This window comes from Halichoerus grypus, chromosome 2 (genome assembly GCF_964656455.1).
Source record: "Halichoerus grypus chromosome 2, mHalGry1.hap1.1, whole genome shotgun sequence".
In the NCBI taxonomy this organism is placed as follows: domain Eukaryota; kingdom Metazoa; phylum Chordata; class Mammalia; order Carnivora; family Phocidae; genus Halichoerus; species Halichoerus grypus.
Window position 1 is genome coordinate 100082845 of NC_135713.1, and position 16848 is coordinate 100099692.

The window sequence follows — 16848 nt, forward strand, 5'->3', positions numbered from 1 at the left end:
ATAGCCTCTCTTGATGGCAGTGTCCTGGGCTCAAACTCCCGGGCACGTGTTTTGCTTGTGGTCTGTATGGGTTGGGGGTGGGGCAATGAGAAATCTGGGTTCCGAGCAGCAAAATTTGAAGCTGTTTCTTATAATAAGCAAGCTTTGGCAAAGCTTTTCTTGAGTACTAAAAAGGCATGTTACATGTGTTTACAAATGTCACAGACTCTTTTTGAACAATAATTAGTTTCTCTTTAACCTATCCTTTTAAGTGATTGATGATTTATTTCAGCTATTCACAATGTCCTGAAGTGATCCGTAGTAATTTTCCATGAAAAGTGCTATTTTCTTTCTACAGGAAATAAATGCCTTGCAGTGGGAAATAGAGTTTGATCAGAATAGATTTAAAAATATAGAGGAATCATGGACCCAAAAATATGACAGGTTTGTATATTCTTATTCTGTAGTTTTTCTTTGGAAATCTTTTTTTTTTTATTAAAGATTATTTATTTATTTATTTGAGAGAGAGAGAGAGAGAGAGAGAGCACATGAGAGGGGGGAGGGTCAGAGGGAGAAGCAGACTCCCTGCTGAGCAGGGAGCCCGATGTGGGATTCGATCCTGGGACTCCAGGATCATGACCTGAGCCAAAGGCAGTCGCTTAGCCAACTGAGCCACCCAGGTGCCCCTCTTTGGAAATCTTTAAAGTGTGTATAAGTTATCTATATTTTTATTATTTTTAATATTTATTTATTTGAGTAATCTCTACTCCGAACATGAGGCTTGAACTCATGACCACGAGATCAGGAGTCACAGGCTCTTCCAACTGAGCCAGCCAGGCGCCCCATAAAGTGTATATAATTCAAATATAGCTTAGGTGTTCTTCTGTGGGCTGTGAATATTATGAAATTCTTACTGCTTATCCACTTACACCAGTTTCATATTTTATTTATTTATTTTTTAAGTAGGCTTTATGTCCACAATGGGGTTTGAACTCACAACCCCAAGATCAGGAGTCACATGCATTACTAACTGAGCCAGCCAGGCGCCCCTATAAACTGTATTTTAAAAAGCAGTGTGGGCGCCTGGGTGGCTCAGTCAGTTAACATCTGCCTTCGGATCAGGACATGATCCCAGGGTCCTGGGATCGAGCCCCACATCGGGCTCCCTCCCCGCTCAGTGGGGAGCCTGCTCCCTCTCCCACTCCCCCTGCTTGTGTTCCCTCTCTCGCTCTGTCTCTCTGTCAAATAAATAAATAAATAAAATCTTTTAAAAAATAATAAATAAAAAGCAGTGTAAGCGCCATGTTTTCCAAGTTATTTTAGCACTGGCATTTGTTTTTCAAACAAAATCTTTTGGGCAATTTTTACTAGTGAATTTATTCAGTAACTTTAAATTATAACATACATATTATAAAGTCAATTGAGAAATTGATTTGATATCTGGGGTTATAGATGGTTTTAGTACCTAATTTTTAATTTATTACTAACTTTTAATATAACAACATGTACAGAAAAGTTGCAAGAATAATACAAAGCATTCCTGTATATCTTTCTCCAAGATTCTCCAAAGTAGAACTCTTTACCACACTTGCTTTATCATTCTGTTTCTTTCTTTGTAGTTAAATACATATAGATATCTGAGCCATTTAAGAGTAAGTTGCTTATATGGGCGCCTGGGTGGCTCAGTTGGTTAAGCGACTGCCTTCGGCTCAGGTCATGATCCTGGAGTCCCGGGATCGAGTTCCGCATCAGGCTCCCTGCTCGGCAGGGAGTCTGCTTCTCCCTCTGACCCTCCCCCTCTCATGCTCTCTCTCTCTCTCTCATTCTCTCTCTCAAATAAATAAATAAAACCTTAAAAAAAAAAAAAAGTTGCTTATATATAGGGCCTCATTACTCTAAATGTTTCACTCTGTGTTTATAAAAAGGGACTTTCATAACCACAGTAATATTATCAAAATTAAGACATTAATCTAATACTCTTTTATTTAGTTTTGCTAATTATTCTAGTAATAACACCCCTTTAGCAAAAGAGAAGAAAAAAATTCCTGTGTTCTGGGAGCCAGTCCAGAATCATGCATTGCGTTTGCTTGTCCCTTCTAAACCTTAGAACCCTTTAATCGGAAACACTTAGGAGGGAGGGAGGCCGAAGTGAGGGGCAGGGGAAAAAAACATCTGAAACAGTTATTCAGTGTTTGTTCTTGACATTTTTTGAGGACAGGCCGGTTATGTAATGTCCCACATTGGAGACGTCTGATGCGTCTGAACTTAATTTGGGCTATGCATTTGGGCATATTACCACTGAAGCAGTGTTGTGTTCTTAGCGGATTACATCCGGAGGCCTGTGAAGTTGATTTGTCCCATTCCTAGCCTGTGAATCTTGACTACTAGGGTTAAGGTGGGTTGTGTGCCCTCACTCTCCACTATAAAGGCACTATTTTTTCCCCTTGTGATTAATAAGCATCTTGTGGGGGAGATGCTTTGAGATTATGTGATTTTATCAGATTTTCACCCACTAGTTTTTACATCCACAGATTATTCTGCCTGAAGCAATCATTACTGTGATGGTTGCCAAATGGTAATTTGCTAATTCTGTTACTTCTTCTGCATTTATTTGCTGGCATTTTACTGTAGTAAAGAGCTTTTTTTCTCCATTTGTTTATACCAAAATGGATTCATGAATTCTTGCATTATTCAACTGGTTAAAAGCCATTACTATCGTAATTTCTTTTGTTGCTTAAAATTTTCCAATTTTGGGAGCGCCTGGTGGTGCAGTGGGTTAAACATCTGACTCTTTTTAGTTTCAGCTCAAGTCATAATCTCAGGGTTGTGAGACTGAGTCCTGCATCAGGCTCTGCACTCAGTGGGGAGTCTGCTTCAGATTCTTTCTCTCCCTCTCCTCCTGCCCTTCCCTCCTCCCCTGGGTGTGCGTGTGCTTTTGCTCTCTCTCTAAAAAAAAATATATAAATCTTAAAAAAAATTTCCAACTTTGGTCAGTGGGAGCCCCTTCAAGCTGGCTCCTGTGGCTTTCTGACACCTCCCTATTATTGTTTGAGCACTTTGCTTTCTGGTATAAGATATTCTAGGCCGTTATGCATAAAATATTAAGCATTTCTTCAGGGATCCCTGGTTCCTTTTAGTGGGGAATGGTGTTTAGAAATCAGGATCTTGGGACGCCTGGGTGGCTCAGTCGTTAAGCGTCTGCCTTTGGCTCAGGTCATGATCCCAGGATCCTGGGATCGAGCCCCGCATCGGGGTCCCTGCTCGGTGGGAAGCCTGCTTCTCCCTCTCCCGCTACCCCTGCTCGTGCTCCCTCTCTCGCTGTGTCTCTCTCTGTCAAATAAATAAATAAAAATAAAATCTTAAAAAAAAAAAATCAAGGTCTTAGTGCTAAGTGGGCTCATTGCTACTGGAAGTCATTGCTAAAAGGTCTCAGAGGACAGAGCTGGAAATACACACCCACACTGACACAAACCTAAACCTCTCTCTCTCTCTCTCTTCAAAACCCTGAGTTCAGACCCCTATCTCCAATTGCAGACCACCACCACAGGGTTAATTTTAGCCTTGCTCCTTTCCACATTTGTAACTTCCACAGTGAGAAACGTGGCTCTTTTTACCCAATGTTTACTTATTCGTTCTGTCATACAATATGCAGAAAGTAGCTTTAGAATTGCTAATATACACCACTGCAGAATCAAACCTAGAGTTCAGTATTTGTTTATAGTTTTTTTTCTAGCCTGAGGGGATCCAGTCAATACACCGTGTTCAAAACTTGTTTAGTTTCTTGGGGCACCTGGATGGCTAAGTTGGTTGAGTGTCTGACTCCTGATTTCAGCTCAGGTCATGATCTCAGGGTCGTGAGATTAAGCCCTGTGCCGGGCTCCATGCTCAGCGAGGAGTCTGCTTGAGTTTCTGTCCCTCTCCCTCTGCCCGGCCCCACCCCCTGTGCTTACTTGCGCTCTTTCAAATAAATAAATCTTTAAAAAAAATAAAACTTGTTTACTTTTTTCTCTTCAGTATGGTTATACTGTTCACTTAAGTTCATTTGTTTCTATCTGTATTCTATCTTAGGTTTTTTTCACCATCCTTGTTGATTTAGTTATTCGTCTTTATTTTTGACTTTGTAAAACATTCCCATGCTTCCAAAAGTCAGAACTATTCTGAGAGGTATACTCAGAAATGTCATTTTCCCCCCATTCCCAACCTCCTGTCATCCTTCCTTTTCCTCACCATCTGTAGATAACCAGTCTATTTTCTGATTTATCCTTCGTTTCCTTTTGCACAAATGGGCATATATGTCTGTTCTCTTAATTCTCCTTCTTTCTTACACCAAAGAACAGTTGACTGTAGATAGTCTTTTAAACTGTTTTTTCTGTTTAACAATATATCCTGGAAAACATTGTGTGGATGTGCCATAGTGTACTCAACCATTCTCCTTGATAGGCACTTAGATTGTTTCCAGTATTTTGCAGTATAAACTATGTATCTTTTTATGCAAGTTCTTGGAGGTGGCCTAAGTTTATAGGTGGTGGTTAAGATGATTAAAACTTTAGTAAAGAAAATGAATATTCAAAAGGATGCCTCAGAGATACTTCTGATTCTCTTTTATTATTTTTATTTTTTTAAATCTTATAGCATGATGAGCAGGGGCAAGAGGAGAGGGAGAAGCAGGCTCCCCACTGAGCAGGGAGCCCAATGCAGGGCTTGATCCCAGAACTGAGAGATCATGACCTGAGCCGAAGGCAGATGCTCAACTGAGCCACCCAGGCGCCCCATTTTTTTTTTTTTTTAAGATTTTACTTGTTTGAGAGAGTGTGTGTGTGTACGTAAGCAGGGAGAGGGGGAGGGATAGAGGGAAAAGCAGACTCCCCACTAAGTGCCGAGCCCGACTCCGGTCTTGGTCCCAGGACCCTGAGATCATGACCTGAAGTCAAGATGCTTAACTGACTGAGCCACCCAGGTGCCCCTGATTCTCTTTTTTTTTTTAATTTTAATTAATTAAAGGGAGAGGGAGAAAGAGAATCTTAAGCAGGCTCCATGCCCAGCGTGGAGCCTGACATGGGGTTTGATCTAACAACACTGAGGCTCATGACCTGAGCTGAAATCAAGGGTCGGACAGATGCTTAACCACTGAGCTGCCCAGGCACCCCTATTAATTTTTATTTTAAGTAGGCTCCACACCCAGTATGGGGCTTGAACTCATGACCCTGAGATCAAGAGTCACATGCTCTACCCACTGAACCAGCCAGGCCCCCCCACACTTTTTATTATTTTATTATTTTTTAATTTGAGATACTTCTGATTCTTTCTCAGCTAAATACACAGACGAATTAAGAGTATGTTCAAAATCTTACCACACTTTTTTTTTAAAGATATTTATTTATTTGACAGAAGGAGAGACAGCAAAAGCAGGAACACAAGCAGGGGGAGTGGGAGAGGGAGAAGCAGGCTTCCCGCCGAACAGGGAGCCCGATGTGGGGCTCGATCCAAGGACCCCGGGATCATGACCTGAGCCAAAGGCAGACGCTTAACCATCTGAGCCACCCAGGCGCCCCATTACCACACTCTTTTAAATTGCTTTTGTTTTGTGACACATATATGTTCTAGACTGTTTTGAAGTAGGAAAAATTTTATTTGGGTTTTTGTGTTCTAATTATGGGATAAAAATATTCTCATTCAACCATGAAGTGTTAATGTTTTAGTTATTTGGAGGGTACTTTTTTCCAGGCTAAACTGTGAAAATGCAGTCCTCCAAGAAACTTTAAATGTAAAAACAGAAGAAATTAAAATGCTCAAGTCGGAAAATGCACGTAAGTGAAGAGTGGTATTTTGATGATTCTTTAAAAATACTGTTACAAGATCGTTTTTAAATAGAGTATCCTACGTTAAGAACATACATATTGATAGACAAAGTACTATTATTTCAAAGTAATATGCTTTAAGGATAATAGAAGATATCCATCTTTTAGGGTTTTTGCAATTTAAAAACATTTTTAGGTGAAATTCAATTAACAAAATTAACCAACCATTCAAAAGTAAATAATTCATAACACCCACAATGTTTGCAACCATCTCATTCCAAAAGATTTTCATCACTCCAAAATAAAACCCTATATCCATTAAGTATTTCTCCCCATTCTCCCTTTATCCTTTAGTTTTTATACTCATTGTAAAACAAGATTGTAGAGCACCTGATGTTGAGGAACCTTAGTAGGTATATGTTTTATTGGAATACTAGTAGGAAAAGTATGTAACTGTGTAATTATTCAACATTACTTTCTCTCAAAAATATCTTCTGTGACTTTATTGCTAAGATTAATATTCTTAATTTTTCAAGATGACTCATTAAAAACTTGAAATTTTTTACATATATGTGTATACATATATACCCTTTATGTAATGAGCCATCTTATGACAAAAGTTAGTAAAAGAATAGTAAGGTGTTTTAAGAATATTAAGATGGCATCAACTTTTTATAAAATTTTAAGAGATGTTGGTTCTTCCTTCTTAGCAGAAACTGTTTTAAAGTAGTGGTTTGAAGGGGACAAAGTTCTAAATCAGGTCATGGACCTGAGAGGGGCACTTTCTGTAGTTTAGTAAGTGTACTGTGGCAGAGTCCCTGGGTGAGAACTGCACACAGAAAGTGGTGCTTCTCAACAACAGTGATTCGAGCAGATGGGAGATCTCTCCTGTGTTAGGTTAGTTCAGGACAGAAGTTGCCCATAGCCACATCCCCTCCCCCTCTACCACCTCACCCTGCAACAAGAGAGGGAAAGTTACTATTTTCTGCTCAGTAGATCGCAGGACCCTTCTTGTTCTAAATGTTTGGTTGAGAGCCTCTTGTGAAAACTCTTAACAAAAGTCCGATAAAGTTTGTATAGCTGGTAACATTTGACGTTAAGGTAGGAGATCTCATCATCTGGTTGTCTTACTATCCAGCAAGTGCAAATAATTTGCATTTGTATGTTCTCTTTGAAAATCCTGCAAATTTTCTGAGCAAATGAAGACCAGACTTTGTTTGCAAAATTAAAATACTTCAACGTTAAAAATAGTCCTATTTAATCTAGTGTTATATATGTATTATCTCACTTGATACCTTTTTTCGGGATGGGGCCAGATGTAGTAGGTAATGTCTGTGTATATGCATTGCTTATAAGAAATGAGTGTATGATGTTGGTATAACTCAATTAGGTGAGGCTGGAGTTAAATTTCATAACTAACACTCTGTTCTTTGGCCCTTCCTAGTTTTAAATCAACAGTATTTAGAGGCCCTCGCAATGCTTGATGTCAAACAGCAGATGGTGGCTCCGGAAAACGTGTGCCACGATAAAAGTGGTTTTACAGAGGTTTCAGGTCTTGAGGTAGGTAAGCAGGTAAGAAAATTGAACAAGAGGGAAATTTTCTACTTTCCTTTTCCCCATCACCTGCTCCATGTTCTAGAATAGCATTATACTTAGCAGTTTGAGAGTGAGGGTAAGGAGAGGCCCATTGGTTTCCCCAGGGCAGTTCTTCAGCCTTACTGGCACCATGCCCGTCCATGCACTATATTCTTGGACACTAGAAGATGTGCGGGCCACCTCCTGCCCCTTTTATTTCTTATTTTTATAGTTTTAGCAGAAGCTGTGTTAGCTGTGTCTCACATTACATGATGACAGGTATTTTTTAGAAGTGGAAGGATGATGATTCTCCTGATGTATTAGAAGTCATTCTTCATTTCTGAGCATGCACCTCTCCCTGGTGGGAACTGGAAGGAGTAAATGCTGGGCAGCAGGACCAAGCTCAGTCACAAGAAGTAACAGTGGGTGTTAATATTTACTTCATTAGGTCAAGTTGCTGCCAGGGATACAGAACTATACAAAACTAGTGTCCACTTAAAAGGTTTTGGAGAAGGAAAAGCAAGGTAGAATTCCTTTAAGGTTTTGTTCCAAGTAGTAACATTGTTTCCTCATTTGTAATTTCCACTTGGATCTTGAAATCCTCCTTGCAGCTTTCTTTTAGTTTTTTCTTCTTTCTTTCCAGGCTCTTTGAATGATGCTTGAATAGAAATGTGTATGTGTGTGCGCGCCCTTATGTTTGTGTGCAGCTAGGCAATACGGCACTTAGTAATGGGAGTAATTTTGGATTTGAAGCTTGCTGTCCTCGGAGCCTGCCTTTGCCATGGCCCTAGAGGGAGGCCCTGTGATTGTGCCAAAATGGCAGCGTCTGCTCGCAGAATGCTTCTTAAGCTCAAACAGGAGGTATTGTATTATCAAAACACTGAAGCTTTGGTTTTGTTTCTCTAGTAATAGAATAAAGGAAAATATCTGCAATAATTAGCTTCATTTTAGTAGTCATTGGCTATGGAACTTATTCGTAGTTTTATGTGATAGAATTAACTTATAAATTTAATTTTATTTTTATTTACATGGTTCCAAAATACAAATAGTACCTGGCACAATATGGTGGCAACATGAAGTTGTTTGCCTCAGCTTGTACTTAACATTGCCTAAATTTTTCTTTTCTCTATAAATGGCCCTCAAAATTACTATATTGCACACTCATGCTTAAAATCACTAGGATCCATAACTCTGATAAATGGGGAGATAAACACGAAGCTTATTAGAAAAGCAGCAAGGTACAGTGGAAAGAACCTTTGTACCAGCCAGACCTAAGTTTAAGTCTTAGCTCTAGTATTTTCTAGCTGTGTGGGTTTGGATACACATTAGAGAGTAATAACTAGTTATTGGGCTGTTGCGATGATACAGAGGAAGCAGACATTTAATGTTTAGCACAGCGCCATGCAGATGCCTGGCATTTAATCAAATAGCGTTTGCCATTATCGTTAGTTTTAATAACAGATATGGAACATGGACCATAATTTTAAAAATATTTTACCTTTATTGAAGAATGGAATTCTAAGTCTTCAGATATAGGAAAAATAACATAAACATTGGCAATTCATTAAGAAAAGCCTAAGATTACACAGATCAGAGTCAGGGTCAGCCATGGCGGACATGTAAAAAGTGATACTCGTAATTATTTTCAGTGATATTGCCTGGAATGGCCCAAGGCGGAACTGAAATGCAGCCTTTGGCGTCCTCCTTTCTTACTCTCTGGGCAGGACACACACAGGGCCTGCCTAGGGTAATGTGGTGAGGTCCAAGAAATGGATTAACAAGGAATGGTCAGGCATCACGAAGGAAACGTCTGGTAATTTAGCTCAGAGTGGGCAGCTACTATAGAGGGTAATTAGCAAGTACTAATTAGTTTAAGCAGATGGACTAGATCAGACACTAGAACCATGCTTAGGCAGGGAGACTACATTTGCTAATCTGATTCAGTATTCAGGCAAGAATTGTTATGTTTTGCCTCTGACACCTCTCAAACTTTCTTTCAAAACTAGTTGGGACTTTTGCAGAAGAGTAAAGAAGAAGCTTACATAATGGCAGATGCATTCAGAATTGCATTTGAGCAACAATTAATGAGGAAAAATGACCAGGCACTGAGATTGACACAAATGGATAAAATGTATACAAAAGCAACAAAATGGATAAATTGGAAGCACCTTAAGGAGGATGGTAAATATGAATTATAATGGCAATAATCAGGTGTAATTTTAGTTGTTTTTGGTAATAATCAAAGTTGATTAAGCATAGTTAATGTAATGGAGAGTATAACTGAAATATCAAAGATGGTTGTGATTTATTACAGAATTTAGTAACTATGGTTAAAAATGGGGTCACTGGATGTTACATATGCAGATGAGGTAATAGGATCACCAAAACCTTAAAATAACAATCTCTTTTTTACTATTCATCTGTCTCATTTAAACAAGACTACGTTTCGTGGGAAAACTTTGTAAAAATGCCAGATGAGTAAAGGGAAATTGCCTAGGAAGTAATAATGAAAATAGTGAAACCCAACATTAAATGTATCTAATTAAACTTTGTTGAAATATGTAAAGAGATATTGAGGGGTAGAGGAAAAATTTTAAGTTGGAAATATATTAATATTCATGGGGTGCCTGGGTGGCTCAGTTGGTTAAGTGACTGCTTTCGGCTCAGGTCATGATCCTGGAGTCCCAGGGTCGAGTCCCGCATCAGGCTCCCCTCTGACCCTACCCCCTCTCATGCACTTTCTCTCTCAAATAAATAAAATCTTAAAAAAAAAAAAAAAAAAGAAATATTAATACTCATAAAAATTTAACAGAAGTTAAGGTTTAGGTTTTGGTTCACAAACCTATCAAAGTTCATGGCCATGGCCATTTTTTTAGTACTGTTGTACTAGTGGAAAACAAAATATATAAAAATGTCATCAAAGAATAAAATTACAGTTAAGTATATCATCCAATATAATCAAAGTACCTGTTATTTTTTAGAAATGTTAGTTTCTCTAAATGGTCAGTATCAGTTTTTATTTATTAGTATTATTCAGTGCAACTCCTAGTGCTTCAATTTAAAATTCCAATTTGAAACCTTTTCTTAGTCAAGAAAGATTACAGTGAAGTTTATAAATGTTTTAATATTAAAATTCTCAGATGACTATATTTCTAAATATTTTTTAGTATGTCAAAATCCATAATCCTAATTCCAGTATCTCTCATTCTCAGATGGATTTGGGTTAATAAGAATCTTCTTATATTAAAAATTAAACTTTTAATAATAGATACCTATTTTGCTTTAAATATTTTTTTTTCAATAGTACATACTCCTAATAGCATACATGTTACGTGTTGTGAAATTTTAGCTTCATTAACTAAACTTTACCTGTCTCTTTGCTGAAATGGTAAAAAGTGCTAAGCTTACAGGGATAATAAAAATAGAAGCAGTAAACAAGAAGTATGAAACTAGACAGAAGCAGATCATAAGAGTTACATATTTAGACTTTTCATCTGGGAGAAGTCAGGGAAACACAGGAAAACGTATTTCTCAACATTCATTCTTAAAGAGGCATTCCACACTGTCCTGAAATTAACTTTTAATAAGTTTTCGGACATGAGACTTATAAAAGAAATCACTGAGCTGGCTAATATAATGTCTAAGTCCTTAACTATCATTTATGATAAATACAAAATGAGTATTTATACGACTGTTACTTATAATAATCCCTTGGTAAAAGCTGAAGGTATAACCTTAATGTCCAGCTCAAGGTAGGTGATTCTGCCAGGGAAATAAGCACAGTCCATATGCTTAGGCTTTTAGGAATCGATGGAAAATCTTTAGAGTATCTATCAAGGACAACAAATGTGTAGGTGATCTTCAGGCACCTCTTCTAAATTAGTCCCCTGATAGGAGTTGGGACTGCTCAATTTTCAAAGGTACTGTCTTTGAGGATAGGCTTGGTGTTCTGTGACATAAACTAAAGGCAAATCCCTTTGGAAATCTGATCTTAACTGCTTGTTTTTACAGAAGGTAAGGAGAAAAGTTAGGGGAGAAAGAAAAGGGAAAGGCCTGGTTAATCCTAGGAAAGCAGCCACGTTCTTTCACCTGGCATAGTAGACCCAAGTGTGTGCATGGAAGTAGGCCACAAGGGTAGTGGTAGGTAGAAAAGGCTGGGTTTTTCCTAAGAGGTAGATTTGTATACATTCAGCACTTGAGTATGTATTCATTTCATATACCAGAACTCCTGCCTTTCTTAGCTAATAAGGAACCTCAAGAACTTCTCCATAAAAAATATGATTTGATATGTATAGCTCCTGATCTGTTTTCCATTAAGACCCTGAAGAGACTGGAAGCAGTAAAATAACTGATTCATCTCGGAAAGGCCTTTAAAGTCCATACAAGTGTCAGTAGCTCTTTGTCAGTTTTTCAGTGACGAGACTGATTTTATTCATGTATTTCAATAATCTAAAGGTACAGGATGACTGTCACAGGTCATTTTCTTATATGTGGTTAACACGTTAAGAAGACATCAACTTTTGTCATTAATACGCAGCTTAGACGAGTTCTGAAAGATAGGTTATAAGCATATTTCTTTTTTTTAGACTGCCAAATAGACATTCATCCACTTGTCTGGCCTTTCTCCTTTTGTCACAGTTGCTGGAGGAAGAGGTCATGAGTGAGCTCATCACTGCAGTTTATCAGGATTGGGTGTAAAAGGAAATGTCTCTTATCTGTTCTCAGTTTTCCATTAGACCATTTACAGAGCATTCCGAAGGCATTCTTGATGTTTTCTTTGTATAAATCCGCAATTTTTGTACCGTCTGCTATAGAACTGCATTCTTTCTATGAAGAACATCATCAGTGTACACATTTCAGGATGTGGCCTCTTAAACATTATGTCCATACCTGGGCTAGTTTTCACAACTGTGCTATGTTATTTTTTAATTGTGATAAAATATATACATAAAATTTACCATTTTAACCATTTTTAAATATTCATTGTTTTGTAACCATCACGACCATTCATCTCTACAACTTTTTCTTTTCATCTTCCCAAACAGAAACTTTACCCATTAAACACTAACTGCCCACTCACTTCTCCCAGCATCCCCCCTGCTCTATTATTTAATGGCACCGCAATCCTGAGGCATAGGTACTATTATTCTTATTCTAGGGGTGAGGAAACAAAGCTCAGAGACCTTGTCCAAGGTCATTTAGTAAGTGGTTAAATGAGGATTCAAGTCCAGGTCTTTCTGCTCTAAAACAGAATTTGCATGGTTCAGAGCCAGGTTTTGTTGGGTGTGCACAGTGTTCTCAAATAACAGGGGTGCGTAAGTGGCTGACATTCAACATTGGGAGATTTCACATACAAAACTGGATTGCTGCCTCCTCTGGAAAGCTGCTGATAATGTGGGCTGCATGCTGTCCCCAGGAGCAGCTGTACGATGCGACAGAGCGGCAGGCAGGGCATTGCACTGGGTCTTATACTGTGGCCCTCTCAACCTCCGTTTGCCATCCTGGCTCTAAAGTCTGTGTTCTCCCAGTACACACTGTGATGCCTGACTCACTAGAGGTCTCCTGAAGAGAACCACCTCCTGGCTGATTTACAAATGAATTATCCCTGGTTCATACTTACCTCTATTCCTGGAACTACATTAGTGAGTGTGTTTTTATGTCTCAGTTGGATTTGCATGTTCAATTTTAGGGTTACCATCACAAGGAAGTAAGAAGACCTTAGGGCAGAAACTGCTGGGGATGCTCCCTTCAGAAAACAGTTCTAAGAAGACCGATGACCAGAATAACCCTCAGGAGGTCTTTAAGATGCTAACAGAGTTGGTTAGTATCTTTGCTTTCCTTTTGTTAGAGGTTGTGGTTAAGTTAATCTTTCTGCTTCCTATTAATTCAACTCTTTTTTTTTTTTTAATTCTTTAGCACTCTATACTTGCCTTTTATGCCCTTTTCCCAGCTGAGGTACCATCCTCCAGTTTTGATCTTCATCTCTTTAAATTCCCTGCATGCTCTTCCCACTTCTCCCATCCATGTTCTTCCTGTACAAGTTTAAAGCTTCACTTCTGAAAAGAGGGGGCTCCCCTGTAATTAACTGCAGGTACCTCTGTCATCTGCATGTATGCATACAATCCATGCCACTCAGGAATTTTTAAGGTGTACAAGGCAACTTTCTCACACATTATATCCTTTAATCATCACTACAACCCTGAAAATCAGTCCTATTATCCCCATTTCATATATTACTAAACTAAAAGACCCATGCTATATGAACATACTTATCTATAGAAGTGTTCAAGTTATTCTCATATAAATATATAAAAACAATTTCACATATAAATAACTTCGACATTCTCTTGCAGAGGTAAGTACATGCTAATATTATATACACATATACACACACACACACCATGTATATGTTTTTCCCCTTTCTTCAGATGATCTACAAAAATTTCAGCAGAAGGAATGCTGCTTCCTGTTCTTCCTTTAAAAAAAAAGCCTCAGTAATGTGTACCGTATTATTTGGGAATCAGTAAACAATTATTTACATTGACTGACTTGACAGACTGAAGACAGAACATTTATTGACTAACTGGCATATTTTTATTTAATCTTTTTTTAAAAAAGATTTATATATTTATTTTAGAGAGAGCACGTACAGGTTGGGGGAGGGGTAGAGGGCGAGAGAATCTCCAGCAGACTCTCCAGTGAGCGTGATGAGCACTGAACGTGGGGCTCGGCCTGATCTCATGACCCAAGCTGAAACCAAGACTCAGATGCTTAAATGACTGAGCCACCCAGGTACCCATAACTGCTATAATTTTAAATTTTTGTATATGCAGTTGAATGATAAAGAAGAAGCTCTGGCTCATCAAAGAAAAGTTAGTTACATGCTTGCTCGGGCACTGGAAGAGAGAGACACCACCTCAAATGAGAATAAAGAAAAAAGTCCCATGAAAGACAATTTTCCATTAAAAAACCTCTGGGGGAAATCTTCAGAATTCCCTGAACTGCATGATCCTGTATATTCAAGTGTTCAAATTTTAAATTCTGCGGGGTGCATTTGTTCAATCCAACACCTTCACAGAGATCAAAACTGCACAAGAACTCTCAAAAGATCCTGTTCTTTGCCATCAAATATCATGTTTTGAAAATAAACCAGTTGAAATCAGAACCAAGAGCTGTTTCTATCAAGAGACTTTAAAAAAGGACTTAACAAATGTTGCTACATCATTAGAAGTTGTGCAGCTTAAATACTCAAACATTTTCTACAAGAAATTTATTAGTATTATGTTGACATATTTTATAAATTACATTACCATACCTTATTATATTTTCAGTACTTGCCAACATCTTAAAAACAACAAAATGATTTTTGAGAAAAATAGTTACTTACTTAGATTGACTAAAGGGATCTTTGACTGGCTTAAGTAACAATATAAATTAATGCTCTAAGAAGTAACAATGCCTAGGAGTGACTGAATGTTAATTTTTAGATTACATATATTTTGTTTTATTGTATTTTTCAGGATTTTTCATTTGCCACAGAAAGTTTAATAATTTCCTTAACTTCAATTAAAAAGTTATTATGGTGGGACTTTGGCAGAAGTATATTCAAAACATTGTTAGTTACCTTTATAGCTTCTTTTTTTGTTGGTGTGGTGACACTTTGTAGCCAGACCTACACATAATTCTAGCACTCACACCATTCTGATTTACCTTCTTGGTTTTGATGCTGAATTTTAAGCCATTTAATTTTTTCTTTCTTTCTATAAATGTTACATAGTAAAGATCTTTAATAACTTCTGGGAATGTTGCTATATTAATAACATCACAGTTATGTCAAAGGAACTGTATTACATTATCAGAAATTTTAATAAAACTTTTATCTAGTTATGATCTCTAGTAAAAAAGATACATACATGGCTTGGCTACATTACTACTTAAATAGATGAGGTAACAACAGGGTAAAATAGGGTAACAACAAAGTATAAACTATTGTGTTAAAGCAACACCATTTAGTTGGAATTAATAAATATTAATAAAAGATGAAAACTTGGCAAATAAATTTTGCAAAAAGGAGTAATGATGAGGAACTACTGTTACTAGATATTAAAAAATGCATTGTCCTGATAGTAATATAAAGCTACATTATTTAAAACAATGTGGTACCAGTAGGTCAATGGAACAGGATAAAGACCACACACAGATTTAATACATGTAATGATTTAATATGTGTAATGATTTAATATGAAATAAAAGGTAAGAAAAGGAAAGATTTGGTAATGCTCAACAATAACAAACCTGGAAGTGTAAAAAAAAAAAAAAATCAAATAAAAAAGGTTCTTTTTTAATGTGTGTGTGTATAATATGTGTATATATATAAAATGCAAATTCATATAAATTGATAAAATTTGGAACACTCTAACTGAAAAAGAATCTAAATCAACAGTTCACAAGAGGGATTATATATGGTTAGCAAATGTGAGGAGCTATTCAACCACAGTAGAAATTTTAAAAATGTAAATTAGAATGAGATACCAAATTAGCAAAGATCACAAAGATCATGTGAGTACTAGAAATGATGAGGTGAAACAGATCCTTTCATACAGTGTTGATGGGACTGTGTATATTTGAGACCCTGCATTCAATCTTGGGGGGTATACACTCAGAAGTGAAACTGCTAGATCATATGAAAATGCTCTTTAAAAATTTTTAAGGAAAGGCCAAAGTTTTCCACAGCAGTGACACCATTTTACATTCCAACCGATAATGCACAAGGGTCCCAACTTCTCCACATCCTCATCAACACTTGTTATTTTCTGGGATTTTTTTTTTTTTTTTTTTTTTTGATAGTAAAGATCCTAACTGGTATGAAGTGATATCTCATTGTGGTTTTGACTTGCATTTCCCTAATGATTAGTGATGTTGAGCATCTTTTCATGTGCTTATTGGCCATTTCTATATCATCTTTGGTGAAATGTCTATTCAAGTCCTTTGCCCATTTTTTAATATTTTTTTATTGTTGAGCTATCTTATCAGATATATGATTTGCATCTTTTCACTCTGTGCTTATCACTCCTTTGATACATACAAGTTTTAAATCTTGATGTAGTCTATTTTGTCTTTTTAAAGAAAGCAGAGTTTTCTCTCTTGGTAGCAAAGAAACCAGATTCTAAGCACACCTGTTGGCTTATAGATGGAGAATACCATGTGACAAGGCATGTGGACTGCCTTAAGAAGCTGGGAAAGGCCTCTGGCTGACAGCTACCAGGACAGGAAGCAGGTGCATTAAAATTGCATGAAATGAATGAGTTTGGAAGCCAATTCTTCCCTAGAAACTCAGATCAACTGACATCTTGATTTTGACCTATGCAAAAAACACAGCTGGGCCAGGTCAGACATCTGGCTTACAGAACTGTGAGCTAGTAAAGTTGTGTTACTTTAAGCTGCTATATTTATGGTAATTTTTATACAGCACAAGAAAAATAACAGTCCATAAAGC

General features: G+C 37.4%; 2 protein-coding genes across 11 annotated transcripts in view; one reads left to right on the forward strand and one right to left on the reverse strand.

Annotated features, from left to right (window-relative positions):
- Positions 1-16848, reverse strand: part of CDK7 (cyclin dependent kinase 7) — a 49871-nt gene that overhangs the window by 6904 nt on the left and 26119 nt on the right. For 3 of the 8 annotated variants that reach the window (XM_078067243.1, XM_078067242.1, XM_078067235.1), the window contains one exon: positions 11751-12179. The exons of 3 other annotated variants lie outside the window; for them this stretch is intronic. In XM_078067243.1, the coding sequence (XP_077923369.1) occupies positions 12094-12179 (86 nt within the window). In that variant the 3' untranslated portion in view covers positions 11751-12093. Of the gene's footprint in view, positions 1-11750; positions 12180-13167; positions 13409-16848 lie in introns of those variants that run through there. 2 more of the 8 variants (XR_013445759.1, XM_078067240.1) reach the window with 2 other exon arrangements.
- CCDC125 (coiled-coil domain containing 125) overlaps positions 1-16848 on the forward strand; it is a 42008-nt gene that overhangs the window by 5702 nt on the left and 19458 nt on the right. Inside the window, exons 5-11 of one of the 3 annotated variants that reach the window (XM_078067232.1) lie at positions 338-423; positions 5704-5786; positions 7222-7349; positions 8106-8213; positions 9359-9533; positions 13042-13172; positions 14186-15697. In XM_078067232.1, coding sequence (XP_077923358.1) covers positions 338-423; positions 5704-5786; positions 7222-7349; positions 8106-8213; positions 9359-9533; positions 13042-13172; positions 14186-14494 — 1020 coding nt within the window. In that variant the 3' untranslated portion in view covers positions 14495-15697. Of the gene's footprint in view, positions 1-337; positions 424-5703; positions 5787-7221; positions 7350-8105; positions 8214-9358; positions 9534-13041; positions 13173-14185; positions 15698-16848 lie in introns of those variants that run through there. The other 2 variants (XM_078067233.1, XM_078067234.1) reach the window with 2 other exon arrangements.